At 58.7% G+C, this 16,517-nt stretch overlaps 1 protein-coding gene across 32 annotated transcripts in view; it reads left to right on the top strand.

Annotated features, from left to right (window-relative positions):
• Positions 1-16,517, top strand: part of MGRN1 (mahogunin ring finger 1) — a 63,944-nt gene that overhangs the window by 44,436 nt on the left and 2,991 nt on the right. For 4 of the 32 annotated variants that reach the window (XM_024233515.3, XM_024233516.3, XM_063717548.1 and 1 more), the window contains exons 9-16: positions 436-504; positions 2,552-2,714; positions 6,174-6,283; positions 8,734-8,799; positions 10,249-10,475; positions 11,521-11,644; positions 11,921-11,966; positions 12,535-12,624. In XM_024233515.3, the coding sequence (XP_024089283.1) occupies positions 436-504; positions 2,552-2,714; positions 6,174-6,283; positions 8,734-8,799; positions 10,249-10,475; positions 11,521-11,644; positions 11,921-11,966; positions 12,535-12,624 (895 nt within the window). Of the gene's footprint in view, positions 1-435; positions 505-2,551; positions 2,715-6,173; positions 6,284-8,733; positions 8,800-10,248; positions 10,476-11,520; positions 11,645-11,920; positions 11,967-12,534; positions 12,625-14,946; positions 16,054-16,517 lie in introns of those variants that run through there. The other 28 variants (XM_024233517.3, XM_009250436.4, XM_063717550.1 and 25 more) reach the window with 14 other exon arrangements.

A 16,517-nucleotide genomic window follows, 5' to 3' on the forward strand; every position in this document is an offset into this window, starting at 1 on the left:
TTGCTTTGGTGTCTTTGAAACCAGAGAGGCTTCACATCTTGTGGAAGGAGGGTCTGGAAAGCAGTGAGCACTTAGGCTGCTGTCTGTTGCCTTCAGGCGTCAGCTCCTGCTGACCTCGTGGGGCTGGTGATGGTGGAGCCAAGTGGTGTTGGGGGTGGTGAGGTGGTCAGGGGGTGGTGGTTGGGCCTGTGGGTTGGCTCCAGGCCCCCAGTGATGGGGAGAGCCACCGGTTCCAGCCCTGTTACAGGTGCTGCTGGTTGGGTAGGGGCAAAGCAGCAGGTTTTCCCTGCCCCTGTCCTGGCCCCCAGGGGTTGAGCTGGATGGACCCCTGGGATGGAAGCCTGGCACCTTGGAGGCAGGGCTAGGCCAGGTGGGTATGGAGAGCCCTCACATGACAGTTGGCGAGGGCCCAGTGAGCCCCTCTCTGCTCTCCAGGTGGACCGGGTCAGCTACCTCCTGCAGGAGATCTACGGCATCGAGAACAAGAACAACCAGGAGACCAAGGTGTGTACCTGGGTGAGGTTTCCCTCTGCCATTACAGAAGCCCACACCGGGAGCAGCCGGGGACAGCAACGCGTGCCGGTTCCCTTCCATGCCTTCCCCTGGAGTCCTAGACTGCTAGACGCCATCATTTTTCCTTAATTTTTTTTTTTAAAGCTAACAGTTTAGGGAGCATTTTGTCCTTTCCCCAGCAAATTCACTGGCTTGTTATGTAAATTGCCATCCAGGTTCCCCAGGGCAGCCCAGGAATGGGGGCCAGTGTCTCACCCTCCAGGCTTAGCTGTGTGGCACCCTGCTGCCCGGCTCCTGCCCGCCTCCCCACAGGACAGCACGTCCCTGCAGCTCCTGGGGGAGGGATGCTCATTCTAGATGTCCATAGAACCAGCCCTGGTGCCTGACAAATAAGCCGTGGTGTACCCCAGCCGGGGAATGTAGCAGGAGATGAAATTAGTTTTTTCGTTTTTGTTTTTGTTTTTTGAGTCAGTCTCACTCTGCCGCCCAGGCTGTAATGCAGCAAGGAGATCTCGGCTCACTGTGGCCTCTGCCTCCCGGGTTCAAGCGATTCTCCTGCCTCAGCCTCCCGAGTAGCTGGGACCACAGGTGCGCACCACCACACCCGGCTAATTTTTTGTATTTTAGTAGAGATGGGATTTCACCATGTTGGCCAGGATGGTCTTGATCTCCTGACCTTGTGATCCACCCTTGGCCTCCCAAAGTGCTGAGATTACAGGTGTGAACCACCGCGCCCGGCCTAATTTTTAATTTTTGTATTTTTAGTAGAGATGGGGTTTCACTATGTTGGCCAGGCTGGTCTCGAACTTCTGATCTCAAGTGATCTGCCCACCCCAGCCTCTCAAAGTGCTGGGATTTCAGGCCTGAGCCACCACGCCTGGTCGATGAACTTGTTTAAAGGCACACTGACATGAGTGAAACTCCTGCCTCTTAAGATCTCTTGGAAAGTCTCACAGGCCCGCTTCATTATGGCATCTGGGCCCAGGACAACTGGAGCAGCTCCACGTGGCGGGAGCCGAGCACCTGACCGGGCCTCGCCTCAGCCCAGGGCAGTCAGTGCATTCACGTTTCATACCAGGGGCGGCCCACTTGGAGAAAAGGGCCAGAGAGGGAATGTTTTCAGCCGCCCGAGCATATGGTCTCTGTTGCACTGACTCCACGCTGCCATTACAACAGGAGCAGTGGGGACAGTATGAAAATGAGTGGGTGTGGCGGTGTTCCAGTAAGATTTTATTTATAGAAAGAGGCCGCAGGCTTAGTTTGTGGACACCTGTTTTAGATTTTTGGCTTTCTCTTGGTCCAGTTGCCAATGTGGTTTCTGGTAGCTGCTGCCATTAATGAAAATATTTCTAACATATTAACTTGTTTTTTGTTTTTTGTTTGTTTGTTTCTTTGTTTGTTTTGAGACGGAGTCTCGCTCTGTCACCCAGGCTGGAGTGCAGTGGCAGCGATCTTGGCTCACTGCAAGCTCCACCTCCTGGGTTCACGCTATTCTCCTGCCTCAGCCTCCTGAGTAGCTGGAACTACAAGCGCGTGCCACCATGCCTGGCTAATTTTTTGTATTTTTAGTGGAGACAGGGTTTCACTATGTTAGCCAGGATGGTCTCGATCTCCTGACCTCGTGATCTGCCCGCCTCAGCCTCCCAAAGTGCTGGGATTACAGGCGTGAGCCACCGTGCCTGACCATTAACTTGGTTTTTTTAAACCAAAGATACGGGTACCCTGACCCTCAGGAAGATGTGTTTCTTAGGTACATCTCTTCCACATTTTTTCTTTGGGTCTGAAGAACAGAAAGAGACCATGTTCTCATGATTTGGGTGGGTGAGGGGCACAGACCATCCCCCTGCCAGGTGCTGAGTTTGCACTGGATTTGAGCCTGGTGATTCTGCTCTGGGGCAACCTCCCCCTCCCCTCGGGACTTCTCTTTGTCATGACAGCCCCCAGGGCAGGGTGGAGTGGGGTGGGACAGCTGGGGACAGGAAGCAGGAGCCCTCCTCTGGCCTTTCGGAGGCTGCTGACCCACAAGCCCTTGTCCCAGCAGCCCTCGGATGACGAGAACAGCGACAACAGCAATGAGTGTGTGGTGTGCCTGTCCGACCTGCGGGACACGCTGATCCTGCCCTGCCGCCACCTGTGCCTCTGTACCTCCTGCGCTGACACGCTGCGCTACCAGGCCAACAACTGCCCCATCTGCCGGCTGCGTGAGTTCCCCGGCCGGCTGTTCTGTGGAAGGTTCTGGAAATTAGGGACTGGCCACACCACGGTGGTCCTGGGCTAGGGGGCCACAGGTCCCTTGATGGCTAAGAAAGAAGAGTCGTCATTCTTCCAGTCTGTGCTGAACGTGGGCGTGTTGGCTGTCGGAGTCAATCACCATGAGAGCTGGCAGGGACGCTAGCACAGGGCATTCAGATCTTCACGTCTGCCTCCAGCCAGACAAGGCTTGCAGAACAAAGGGCTACAGAGGCACTCCAGGGCAGATGAACTGAACAAAAATTGATCAGTGAATGAAATCTTTATTCTTATTTTATTTTTATTATTTTTTGTTTGAGACAGTTTCACGCTGTCGCCCAGGCTGGAGTTCAGTAGCGAGTTCTTGGCTTACTATAACCTCTGCCTCCTGAGTTCAAGCAATTCTCCTGTGTCAGCCTCCCTAGTAGCTGGGATTGCAGGCAACCGCCACCACGGCCAGCTAATATTTTACTTTTAGTAGAGATGGGGTTTTGCCATGTTGGCCAGGCTGGTCTTGAACTCCTGGCCTCAAGTAATCTGCCTGCCTCAGCCTCTCAAAGTGCTGGTGTTACAGGCGTGAGCCACCACGCCTGGCTATTTTATTTTATTTTATTTTTTTGAGATAGAGTCTCGCTCTGTTACCCAGGCTGGAGTGCTGTGTTGCAATCTCGGCTTACTGCAACCTCCGCCTCCTGAGTTCAAGCGATTCTCCTGCCTCAGCCTCCTGAGTAGCTGGGATTACAGCCCTGCACCACCACGCCTGGCTAATTTTTGTGTTTTAAGTAGAGATGAGGTTTCACCATGTTGGTCAGGGTGGTCTTGAACTCCTGACCTCGTGATCTGCCCGCCTTGGCCTCCCAAAGTGCTGGGATTACAGGCGTGAGCCACTGCTTTTTAATCACTTACTTACTTTTATTTATTTATTTATTTATTTATTTTGAGACAGAGTCTTAACTCTGTTGCCCAGGCTGGAGTACAGTGGCAGGATTTTGGCTCACTGTAACCTCCGCCTCCCAGGTTCAAATGATTCTTGTGACTCAGCCTCCTGAGTAGCTGGGATTACAGGCATGTGCCACCATGCCCGGCTATTTTGTGTATTTTTAGTAGAGATGGGGTTTTACATTGTTGCCCAGGCTGGTCTGGAGCTCCTGACCTCAAGTGATCTGCCTGCCTTGGCCTCCCAAAGTGCTGGGATTACAGGCAGAGCCACAGGGCCCGGCCTTGTTTTTAAATTTTTTTTGTAGAGACAGAGTCTTGTTATGTTGCCCAGGCTGGTCTCGAACTCTTGGGCTTAAGTGGTCCTCCTGCCTCCTAAAGTGTTGGGATTATGGGCATGAGCCACCATGGCCAGCTCAGATCTTTATTTTAAAGGTGAAATAGAAAATATTTCGATAAACTTTTAGCGTAGCGCTGGTTGCAGATCACACCTATAATTCCAGCACTTTGGGAGGTCAAGGCAGGAGAATCGCTTGAGCCCAAGAGTTCGAGACCAGCCTGGGCAACATGGCGAAACCCCATCTGTACAAAAAGTTAAAAATTAGCCAGATGTGTTGGCTGTAGTCCCAGTGACTTGGAAGGCTGAGGCAGGAGGATCGGCTGAGCCTGGGAGGTTGAGGCTGCATTGAGCTGTGATTGTGCCACCACTGCACTCCTGCCTGAGAGACAGGGGAAGACCCTGTTTCCAAAAAAAAAAAAAAAAAAAAAAAATTATAGTGAGGTGAAAACAAAGTATGCTGGGTAGAAAATTGACCAAGGAATTAAATTGGGTTTTCTAGAGCATTCCAGACATTTCCTCAGTGAAAAGCTGTCTCGTAGGGCCCCGTTCTGAGTGTCTTCCAGTAGAGGGAACAACCTGAATGTTCTCAGGGTGAAAAACCACCAGGTCAAAGTGCACATCCCACTGGCAGGCACTTGCCCTGGATCCTGGGATCCCTGGCCTGGGTCCTGGCAGTGGGGCCAGGGCGTAGTTGGGGATTTGCCTGCGCAGCTGCAGGACACATGTGCTTAGTAGGCCAGCAGACCTCCAAGCCGGGCGTGGGGCTGTGCGAGGATGCTGGTCTGTGCAGTCAGGCCATGGGGTCACTGGATGTGTCCAGATCCGAGGAGTAAGTGAAGAGGCTGCTGGGGCCTGGAGGGAGAGGCCGGCCGCCCAGCCTGTGGCAGATCCTGTAGCAGGGAGGACTGGCCCAGGCCGTCTGTCGGCCTCTCCTGTCTGAAAGCCACAGAGTTGCAGGGGCAGGGACCAGGAAGTGGGGGCAGGGGTGGGCTGTCTAGGAAGGTTCTCTGTGCCTGCCCAGGAGGCAGGCAGTGTTGAGGACTGAGCCTCAGGGAGGCTGTGTGGCTGGAGATACAGCAGGGCTGCTTTCCAGGGAGGGTGCCCTGAACCGAGTCCAACTCTGGAATCTTCAGGTGTGTGGGGTCGGTGGGTCGGGGCCATCAGACTCGAGTTCAGAGCTCCCGTGTGGCTTTGAGCCTCAAGGACGTGGCAGTAGAGGTGCCCCTCACAGGCGGCCAAGGGCAGAGCCTGCTGTTCTCAGTAGAAATCGACACAGAGGAGGTTCGAGGCCCTGTCCCTGGGCTGATGGCAGATGCTCTCCCCTGTGTTGGTTTGTTGGAGGTGGCTGGTTTGGTTTGGTGGTTTGGTGGTTCGGTTTCCTGGCCTGCACATGTAACTAAAGGTGTCTCAGGAACATTCTGCAGCGGCCTGTGGGGCCCTTGTGTGAGCAGGACTGGCACCGTCGGATGACGGGGCATCCTAGGTCCTGGTTTATCTTCTCTGCTCCCAGTGGCTGCTGTCTGTGCCCCTCAGCTTCCCCAGCGTGATGTTCTTGCCTCAGTTTCCCCAGCGTGACTCCCCACTTCAGCTTCCTCAGCATGATGTTCTTGCCTCAGTTTCCGCAGCATGACATCCCCACCTCAGCTTCCCCAGTGTGATGTCCCCCGCCTGCCATCCTGTCCTACAGCCAAGAGCTCCTCTGGGCTCAGCCGGGGCCGCTGATTTGCAGCCACGTCCTGTACCGGGTGCAGCCTGGAGCTTCAGGGCTGTGACGCTTTGGGCGTCTTGGCCACCAGCCTCTTGGAAACACCCTCTGGAGCCCCGCCTTGGGCAGCACTGCGTGGCCTTGCTGTGTCTCCTGCCCGGGGCCATTTCATTAATACTGTGTTTGCGGGAGTTCTGTCTCTCGTCTTTGGAGCGCCCCCTCCCTCTATTTCTGTACAGGGGAGCTGCATCTTTCTTCCCCCATCTTTCCTGCCTATTAAATTCCTGCTCCTTAAAACTAAAAGAAAAAAAAGACTGTTGTGATCTGGAAACGGGATCGCCCTAGGACCCCTATGGTGTGTGGGGGGGGTGTCGGTCCCTGGGGCTTGGAGGGTCCGCTCGGGGCTGGGTGTGTCGCCTGGGCCTGATCTGAGCCCTCCTTCTGCCGCAGCTTTCCGGGCCCTCCTGCAGATCCGGGCGGTGCGGAAGAAGCCAGGAGCCCTGTCCCCCGTGTCCTTCAGCCCCGTCCTGGCCCAGAGCCTGGAGCATGATGAGCACTCTGTAAGTGCCGCCTCCTGCCTGCGGGATGGGCGGGAGATGGGCATGAGTGCCTGCGCCAGGCGCAAGGCCCAGACGGTCCAGCCAGAAGCCCTGTGTTCTCTTCTGTCCAGTGGGCAGGCGTGGTCCCCATGGATGGCTGTGAGGCATGAAGGGGGTGGCCAGGCTGGGCCCTGGGGTGCCGCTGCTGGGAACAGTGCTGCTGCTGTCAGTACCCAGAGCCTGCGACAGGGCTGAGCGTGGTCGAGGTCTTGGTGGAGCCAGGTGCTTTTTTTTTTTTCTTTTTGAGACAGGGTCTCGCTCCGTCACCGAGGCTGGTGTGCGCCCAAAGTGGTGCAATCTCAGCTCACTGCAGCCTCGACCTCCCCGCCTCAAGCAGTTCCCCCACTTCAGCCTCCCAAGACGCTGTGACCACAGGCGTGTACCACCGCGCCCAGCTAATGTTTTGTATTTTTAGTAAGGTGGGGTTTCTCCATGTTGCCCAGGCTGGTCTCGAACTCTTGGGCTCAAGTGCTAGTCCTGCCTCAGCCTCCCAAAGTGCTGGGATTACAGGCCTGAGCCACCGCCTCCAGCCCGTGGTTCTTAGTGAATGAGCCATGCTGTTTCCCCCATGAGCTGCTGTGCAAGGGGCACTGGTGACCCTCCTCCCACGCTCCAGGCCCACCAGCCTTCCTCAATGGGGACCTTAAGGGCAGACCCTGCTTCAGCGACACGAGGGAGGTGGAACCCTGGCTTCAAGGACCCAAAGAGAGACAGAGACATGGAGAGAGATGCACAGAGAAACACAGAGACAGGGCGAGAGAGAGGTGGAGAGAGACAGGGAGAGGCAGAGACACAAATGTGGAGAGACACAGACAGGATGAGAGATGTGGAGAGAGAAAGGGAGAGACTGATGAAGGGATAGGAAGAGACAGAGACAGATGTGGAGAGACGGAGAGACGTGGAGAGAAATGTGGAGAGACAGGGTGAGACAGAGATGTGGAGAGACACAGGGAGGGATAGAGACAGGGAGAGACAGAGACGGGGATGGGTGGCAGGGGCTATGGTGGGCGGGGAGCAGAATGGGGGAGTTGGACGGTGACTGGCTGGGCCCGGGTCTCAGGCCCCCTGCTCCCCACTGGCCACGCGCATTATCAGATTGAGTCCCTTTCTTGGCTCTTAGCTGTGGCTGTTTGGAGCCGTTGGTTCTTCCAGGCTCTGCTGCCTCTCTAAACAGAAAAGAGGAGCAGAGCCCTGAGGACTGGCATTCATAGACACCGCCTTTGCTCTTGAAGGCTCCTCGCGAGCCCCCTTGATCAGGGCCTTGACCTGGGCCCCATGGGCCTCCCTGGCAGCAGGTGCAATGTTTCTGAAATGGGGTCAATGTTTAAAAGTCTGGAATTTCCCTTAAAACCCAGATTTTGGGTTTGTCTTTTAAAATCTGACATGGTCTTGAAGCTAGAGGAGAAACATGGCTTGGGGGTCCCTGTCAACCCAGGCCCTCTAGGCCCCTGCCATCGTGGGGCTCCTGGCACCACGCCCTCCAGCACTTTTGATGTTGGCTTTGATTCGGAAACGCTGTGTGCGCTCAGGTTTTTGGTGGAGAGAGAAGCAGCCCCTGAGGGATTTGCCTCTGAGAGGGTTTCACCTAGGGAGTGGTCGATGTTCAGGCGTGGCTAGGTTTATTGTCACTTGTTTTTGCCCCTCCCTGTTTGTGTTCTGGTGGCTGAGGGTCCAGTAGGTCCCTCCATGTTTGTCCCTCTTATGCTGAGTGAGCTGGGCGGCCGGGGTCCGAGGGGTGACCAGGCAGCTCTGACCTCCACATGCCCCAGAAGGGCTGGCACCTACCCAGGGAGCCGCCGTCCTTTCTGCACGGAGCAAAAGCAAACGCTTCTCGTTACCTGCCAGGTTCCTGTCGGAGCTCCTTCCACATAGTGACAGAAAGAGCCACCATGGGTGTTCTCTCCAGCGAGTCCCTAAAGATGATGGTGGGGTGGGTGGGTCTGGGGCTGACTCTTCTCCCCAGCCTTCTTGAGGGGTTCATCGTTGGTGATTAGTTAGCAGCGGTGCCTGGGCACCGGCTGGGGGGCTTTGACCAGGGTGGCTTCAGGATCCCCGCCCTGCACCCAGCCTGCATTAGGCAGCGTTCAGCTGCCCTCACGTCCACCTTGCCCAAATCTGTTGCCCCAGGTGACCCAGACTGCAGGGGGACAGGCAGTGGGAATGAGATTGGGCTCCACAGCCTCCCCACTCCAGCAGCACAGCTCCTGGGAGCTGCTGAGACGCACACATGGCCCACCCAGACCCGAGTCAACCCGCACTTAGGACAGTCCTGAGATTCACGTCCACTGGAAGCTTGTGAAGTTCTGGGCCACGGTGTGGCAAGAGGACAGCCGGTCAGAGAGACCTGTCCAGCCCACTCCAGGGCCACATGGGGGTGGTGGTTGTAAAACATATGATTTTTATCTTGACAGTGTCCCTTTAAAAAATCAAAGCCGCACCCCGCCTCCCTGGCCAGCAAGAAACCTAAAAGGGAAACAGTAAGTGTCTGGTCCTCCGGCTACGTTTTTTTGCCCCTGCCCTCATTTTTAAACCCACGACAAGTAGGGGAGATCGTTTCCGCCCCAGGCTAGTGTCTGATTCATATAACCTGTCAGCTCCACTCTCCCAGTCCTGGCCTCCCTGCCCAGGGAGTTTGTGGAACCAGAAAAGCTCTCGGTCCGTGGGCAAAACGCCAGGCGCGCTGACCCCGCCGCCCTCCCCTCAGCTTTGCCTCCGCCCCGCGTGGCCCCCGTGCCGTTTCCCTTTTTTTTCTTGCTGGCAGTGGAATGGACGTTGCAGGCGGAACTAACGTCGCTGCTGCGTTTTGCAATCGCGCCCCGCGCATGCTTCTCGGCCCCGTGTCCCGCTCCTTCACCCTGCGGGTTCGAGCTCCTTGGGCTGAGCTCTTTGGTTTCCTTGGGCTTTCCTTGTGCCCCAGGGAGCAGGCAGGGGGACCAGCACACAACCACCTGGAGCCTCCGTCGCCCGGGCAGACCCAGCCAAAACCCTGTGGGTGTTGGTGTAGAAGGTGGAGGCCACTCCGGAGCCACCCGGAGCGTGTTTTCCTTTCTAGAGGGGTGAGGGGATTCTGTGTGGTTATTTACCCTTAACTTGGAGACAGGTATGGGAGCAAATGTGGGGTACACAGAGGTCCAGAAAAGCATCCTGGGCTCAGTGCCCGGGCCATGCCCGTTCCCCCATTTCCCCCCCACCTCCCCGTGGTCTCCAGGCACCCCGCACCCATCTCACTTTCCCCTTCCTTCCTGGAGCTCGGTCAGGCAGGCCGGGGTCTCCCGAAAGGAGCACTGACGAGCGTTTTGCCCCTCAACCTGGTTTTGTGGGGACAGAGCAGGGGCCCCGCAGTCTGACTTCCGTTCCCCGGAACCTGGGCATTTTCCTTCTTCCTCAGTCTTGTTGATTCTGTCTGCTCCCAGTGAGGGAAGAACAGTGGCTCTTAGCCAGGGTGCCCGTTAGAACCGCCTGGAGCAGGTCAGCCCCCAGAGGCCCGGGCAGGGCACAGCTCCCAACAGTTCAGCTCTCCCTGGTCCAGGACGCCCCTGACCGTGTCTCTCGCCTCTGGCATGGCTTTGCTCTGCCCCTGCTCCCAGCTCCTGTCTGTCACTAACCCTTCACTCTCCACCTGTGGCCAGGCGGGACTGAAAGCCAGGGAGGGGCTGGTTGAGGCCAGGGCTGGGGCGGCTCCTGGCAGATGTCCTCGTGCCCGTCATCCCAGGCACCAGCATGGGTATTTGGGCATCCAGCCCCGTGCTGGAGCTGATGGCTGAGGCAGGGAGGGCATCGGTGCTGCCGGGGAGCTCTTGGCCACCCTCTGAGGGTGGGGGAGTCTCAAATCCCCCAAAGGACAGAGTGGACAGGAGGTCATCAGGAGGGTCTGGGGAGCAGGTGGTCCCTGGGCATGAGCCCCCTCACGCACCCTGTCCCTACAGAACTCTGACAGCGTCCCACCTGGCTACGAGCCCATCTCGCTGCTCGAGGCGCTCAACGGCCTCCGGGCTGTCTCCCCGGCCATCCCCTCGGCCCCTCTTTATGAAGAAATCACCTATTCAGGCATCTCGGACGGCCTGTCCCAGGCCAGCTGTCCCCTCGCTGCTATCGACCACATCCTGGACAGCAGCCGCCAGAAGGGCAGGCCGCAGAGCAAGGCCCCTGACAGGTGAGCGGCAGCCAGGCCAGGTGCACAGCAGGGTGTGTGGTGGCACGCGTGCGGAGTGGGTGTATTTGTGGTTTCAAATCACTTTGTGATGTGTTCTGTGTGGCGATTCCCCAGAAGGACTCCGAGACCCCGCATCAGGTTAGACTCATGGATAAAGTTTATTACAGCAAAGAACCCAGTGGACGAGGCAGGAAGAGCGTCCGGGCAGCCGGAGGCTTTGATCCCCCGACTGGGGCACACCGGCGTGCAGGCGCGTACGTGCTCTCGAGCAGGAAACTGCAGGGGTCGGTGCTGTGTCTCTGCTGAGGGGAGACCCTTTGAGCCTCTGAGTTCCCAGACTTCGTTGAGGGGCTGGCCATATAAGCCCACTCTGCTGGTGACCAGCCAGGGCAGCTGAAACTCAGGACCTGACAGTGACCCGGGCACACTCACTGCTCTTGCCGTTCGCCCGTGACGAGCCACGGGGCACAGTCCCTCTCCAGGCGATGACTGCATCATCCATCACTCATACGACAGCCTTCCGAGGGCCTGGCTCCTGAGGTTGGCCACAGGTCATTCGTGGTTCCCCTGGAGCCTTGCGGTGTATAGAGCGGCGGCTGCCGGGGGGACTCTGTGCCTCAGGCCTGTCGGTTCTCGTAGAAGAGTTGTCAGGAAGGTGCGGGTTCTGCAGGGCCGCCCTGGGCACCCCGCATGCCCACGAGGAGGCAGCGCCAAAGCTCAGAGAAACAGGGGCTCTGTCTCCTGCTGTTTCTCCTCCCCAGGAACCACCAGCGGTTTCTCTTCTCCTTCTAGAAAAAAAAGGAAGGCTAGGTCTGTGCCAGTGTGCGGGGAGCCCCTCTGTCGGGCGGGTGTGTGGTGGCCGCTGTTGCCTGTTGGCCGTTTGGGTTGGTCCCGGTGGCTGGTGATGCCCTTCTCCAGGAAGTGTCCTTGCGTGGGTCCTGGCAGGCGTGTGCAGGGGCCCCCAGGTGCCCTGCATGGCTTTGGCAGGGTTAGCCTTCCTTGTCATTATCTTCTCACCCCTGCCCACCCTCTGCTCTGTCCCCAGCAGCCTGCGGTCCCCGTCTTCCCCCATCCACGAAGAGGATGAGGAGAAGCTCTCCGAGGATGTGGACGCCCCTCCCCCACTGGGTGGTGCAGAGCTGGCCCTGCGGGAAAGCAGCTCCCCCGAGGTGAGGCCCCCCAGGGAAGCTGTGCGCACCCGCCCAGGCCAGCCCTCCTCCAGCTTCTGTCGCTGGAATCAGACCCCATCCCACTGCCCGCCTGGGCGCTCCCGCACTTGTTGGCCCTTGCTGAGCTGCGTGGCTCCTTAGCCTCGGTCCGTGGATGCAGCACCTCCTAGTGGAGCGGCTGTGCGGTCCCAGGAGGGCCGTGCCTGATGGCGGCTTGTCCTGGAGTGGTGGCCGCGGCTCTCTGAGCTCTAGGCCACTTTCCCCTTTGTTTCCTAGAGTTTCATAACCGAAGAGGTTGATGAGTCGTCGTCACCAAAGCAAGGTGAGCCCCTCCTTCCATGGGCACAAACCGCATGCAGGGACCAGGCAGCCCTGGCTCGCTGGGGCCTTAGGGCTCCAGGTGGTATTGGGCCAGCACCTCTTCTGCCCCAGGAACCCTCGGCCAAGAGGCCCCCCTCGGCGGCACTGGGATCCTGGCTGGGAGAGACTGAACGGGTGACGGGGTCAGGCTGCGCTGTTCACCCTGCAGGGCTGTCTGCCTGGGACGGGGAACACCTGCCAGCATTCATTCCTGGTTTTGAAACATGAATGTGTAATGTTTCTATGGCCAAAACAAAAAAGCCCCGTGCTCTGAACATCCGGGACACAGTGTAAAAAAGGGGGAAAAAAGCCCCATGCTGGGGGATGGGAAGGAGGGAAATAGAAGGGAAACACCCGGCTTTGGGGTCCCTGGAGAGCAGGTGGGGTACGGTGGAGTCGTGCTGGAGCCTAAGCCTGGGGCCCCCACAGTGGCTACAGAGCCCTTGGGTAAGAGACGGCCTCCCGCCCAGAGGGACCTGCCGGGACCTGGCCCCTGCCTGTAGGTCCCTAACCTCACCCTCCACCTGCAGGGACCCGAACACCTTCCATTGAGAATGTCCTGCAGGACAGCAGCCCTGAGCACTGTGGCCGAGGCCCACCTGCTGACATCTACCTGCCAGGTAAGGGGCTGGGGGTCTGGGGGTGAGGGGCTGGGTGCCCGTCTCAGTCCCCGGGGAGGGGGCCCTGCTCTGATGGTCAGTGCATAGCCGCAGAGGCTGGTCCATTGGAGCCCGGTTCTCTCCCTGGCTCTAAGCCGTGCCGCTGCTGTTGACCCTGAAGCAGGACGCGGGCCAGGGCCATGGCCACAAAGCAGCCTCGGGCAGGGCCTGGCTCTTGGGAGCGGAACCTGCACCAAAGCCCCTTCCCTCCCTGGGGCCACACCGGCCACAGGAGGCGAGAGAGGCTGCCTGTGAGAGGATGGGGTCCTTTTCCCTCTGCCTCCTGCTCACACCAGGAGGGCAGATCCGGCCCCACTGGGATCACCACATCTTCCCCAACTCCTAGTCATATCGTGGGCCCACAGGCCCCATGCTGGGTGCCAGGTAAGCTCCTGGCAGTGCCTGAGAGCTGCAGACAGAGCAGGAGCAGGAGCAGGTGCCACATGCTGTGCTGGGTAGTGGGGGCCCCCGGCTCAGAGAGCAGGGGCAGTGTCTTCTGGGTCACCCTGGCCCGGGCCTGACGGAGGCCACCTGATGCAGCAGCACATCCCAGGCCAGGGCACAGAGGACGGGCGGGGGTGCCAGGCGCCAGCGGGGAGCAGCAAGGCCAGGACAGAGGGTTGCTCTTCTCACCTTTCCCGGAGGCTCGGGCCCAGACCCCGTCAGCCAAGCACCTTCGTGTTCTGCTCTGCTGGGATACGATCCTCAGTTTCGAATCCTAAGCTCTAAAGACCGGGAGGGAAGTGGGGGCTCTCAGACTTGTGTCTCAGCACCTGCTGCGAGGCTGTCTGCGGCTCTGGAACTGGGATAAACAGCCACGGTGCCTTCAGACATGACCCCGGAGCCACTGCTTAGGGAGTGTGGCTCTTCCCTTGCGGCTGCCAGGCCTCTTCACCCGCTTCCTGGCCCCAGGGCCCACCATTGCTCAGTCCTCCTGAGTCACCTGGTGACCTGGGCCTGGCATTGGGTGGTTGTGATGTGCTTTAGTTGGAAAGGGGCTCTTGTGCCCCCCGGACTCTGGCTGAGCAGTGGCCTGTGCTCACGGGCTGGGCATGACAGGTCGCAGGTGCAGGAGCAGGCACTGCCTCTGGTGCCCTGATGGCCACAGCGGCCTGCCCCGAACAACTCACAGCAGAAGGTGTGTTTAGGACCAGCTTACCTTAAAGTGACAAAGAATTCGAGTAAGGTCTTTCAGAGGACCTCAAATATTTCATTCTGATGAAAAACTTGGGGGGTGATCGGGGAGGGGCCAGAAGGACCTCAGCTTCTGGGAGCCACGCACATGATATCTGATCCTGCAGGGTGGCCCTGTGGGGCAGCATCTCAGAGGCTGCGCCTCCCCTATGTGGCCAGGCCTGGGAAGGATCGGGACAGCCACTGCCGGCCCACACAGATGAGGCCAGGACTGCGAGTGTCATGCCCCACCCACAGGGGAGGGTCTCGGGCCTTCTTCAGGCCCACAGATGGGGGCAGGCGGTAGTCACCTGTGAACGCGGCAGAGCAGAGGCCAAGTCTACATCGGGGCAGCCTGAGGTGAACTCCTGGGCCCTGGGCCCCCGGCTTGGAGTCGGCTGCTGCTGAATGCCAGCAGGTCAGCCTGCACGGCCTCAGTTCTGAGCCACGGAGAGCACATCTGCCTTTGGGGGCTGTGTGGCACCATGTCCGTGGCTGTCAGCCTTGTCAGCACAGGTTTCTGTGTGTTTTTAAATCCATGGGGTGGCCTCTCTTTTCCGCTGACTTTTTCACATCACAGAGCCCTTGACTGTCTCTCCGTGTCTGTGCGTAAGGCATGAACACACGCCGGAGCCTGTGGTTTCTCATAGGGGTGCAGCCGCTGCCTGGCGGGGTGGGCGGTATCACGGAACCCTGGTGTCCCTGTAGATGGGAGGGCCCATGAGATGGTGAACACTGGGGGCCCTGGTGTCTCGGACTTGGCCCTGAGCTCAGTCCTGTCTAGCCTCAGCCCCCCACCCAGGGCCTTCACTCCTGAAACCAGAGGTGGATGGACTGCGCCTGCCAGGTCCTTCATGCGCCCTTCCCTAGGCTGCAGCAGCGGGAGGTGCAGGAGGGAGGGGCAGGGCCAGTGCGCTCCTCCGCGTTGAATTTTGGCTGCGCTCTGCCTCCCAGCTGTGGTTCTCCTTGTGGTTCTCTGTGGTTGCAGCAGAGTGTTTGTTTCTAGACGGCCTCGACCCTGTCCCCAAGCTGGTGCCCTTGCTGTGGCTGTGCCGGCTGCTGCGCGCTTGCTAACCGAGCTTCCGTCTGTCTCTCCCCCTCTTCGCGCAGCCCTGGGGCCCGACTCCTGCTCTGTTGGTATAGACGAGTAAGCCGGTACGTGACCTTCCAGACGCGCTTCGGGGGCTCTGACGCGCGTCCTTGGAGAGAGGAGCCCTCCCCTGCTCTCTGGCGGGGGTTCCTTCTGGTTTTCGGGTCTTCGTCCGCATCTTTGTCTTCCCAGGGGCCCTGGATTCCGAATCCAGAGCTGTCCAGTGGCTGCTGCACCTTCCCCCAGAAAGTGGCCTCCTGGGGGGTCCTGACTTTCGGGGCCAGAGGTCTCTCCATCTGGACTAGGCAGCCGGTCAGGCTCTTCTTCCAGCCTTGAGGGGCCCTGGAACAGTCCCAGCCCAGGCAGGGAGACAGACCCAGCCCAGGCCCGCCAGAGCCACTGTCCCCTGCGGGAGGCAGGAACTTGGGGGCTCACGGAACCCCAGGGAGACGTGGGGTGACGCGTCCCGAGGGGAGAGGCCTGGGCCTGGCCTTGTTCCGGGTGGTCCCACCATGAGTTCCCATCGGTCCTGCAGCAGACACGTTAGGACGCTCAGCAGGTCCACTCCCGTGTTCTGGTCATGGCTTTAACAATTCATGGGGAAAAGAATGCGCCCCCGATTGGGAGAGCCCCTGGATCACCTGTTCCCAAGCTCAGTCCCCATCTCTTGGAGGGAGTCTGTCCTCGAGGGGCCCTCTGGTGCCCAGGGGAGAGTATCTTGCATCCTGTCCTGAGGGCGTCCGCTAACACAGCCACCTGCTCCCCTGCTCCCTCCTTCCCTTGTCAGCATGGCCACCGTGGGCCTGGCAGACAGTCCCTTGTGGGCTGCCTTTGTGCCATGAGCCCACCACTGTTGCCGACTCACCTGTCCCTCCCAGTACTGGAACCTTCTGGAACACCAGCACTGAATGATAGGAGGCCCTGTGAGGTTGGCATCCCCCATCCCCCACAAGAGGCGCCTTCTACCAGGGTGTTTTACAGAAGGCCACTCTGTCCGGGCAGTGGTTCACACCTGTAAGCCCAGTACTTTGGGAGACCAAGGGGATAGATGAGCCCAGGAATTCAAGATCAGTGTGGGAAACATAGACCCCTTCTCTATAAAAAATAAAAAATTGATTCGGGCATGGTAGCTTGTGCCTGTGGTCCCAGCTACTCAGGGGGCCTGAGGTGGGAGGATCGCCTGAGCTGGGGAGGTCAAGGCCCACTCCAGCCTGAGACCCTGTCTCAATAAAAAAATATACACACTCACGCATGCACGCACGCACGCACGGGGGAGAGAGAGAAGGCAGCTCCAAGAGGGCCACCAAAATGTAGGCAGACGGATTGGGGACCCTCTGCCTTCCCAAAGGGTCTTGGCATGCATGCTGTGTGCAGCTCTGGTCTGCCGAGGCCTATGTAGCCTGCTGGGAGGTGCCTGGCCCGGGGTTCCAGGCTCTAAGAGGCCCTTTTCCCTTGGGTGGACTTGAGCCGGGCCAGGGAGAACTTCACTTCTTTTGACTGCGCTCTGCATTCCCATGAACCTCTGTCTTCTTGAGCCCAGCGAGTCCCTCTGTTGACCCCTGTCCTGAGCCATTATACCCCTAGATTGAAA

Source organism: Pongo abelii, chromosome 18 (genome assembly GCF_028885655.2).
Source record: "Pongo abelii isolate AG06213 chromosome 18, NHGRI_mPonAbe1-v2.0_pri, whole genome shotgun sequence".
NCBI classification, from domain to species: domain Eukaryota; kingdom Metazoa; phylum Chordata; class Mammalia; order Primates; family Hominidae; genus Pongo; species Pongo abelii.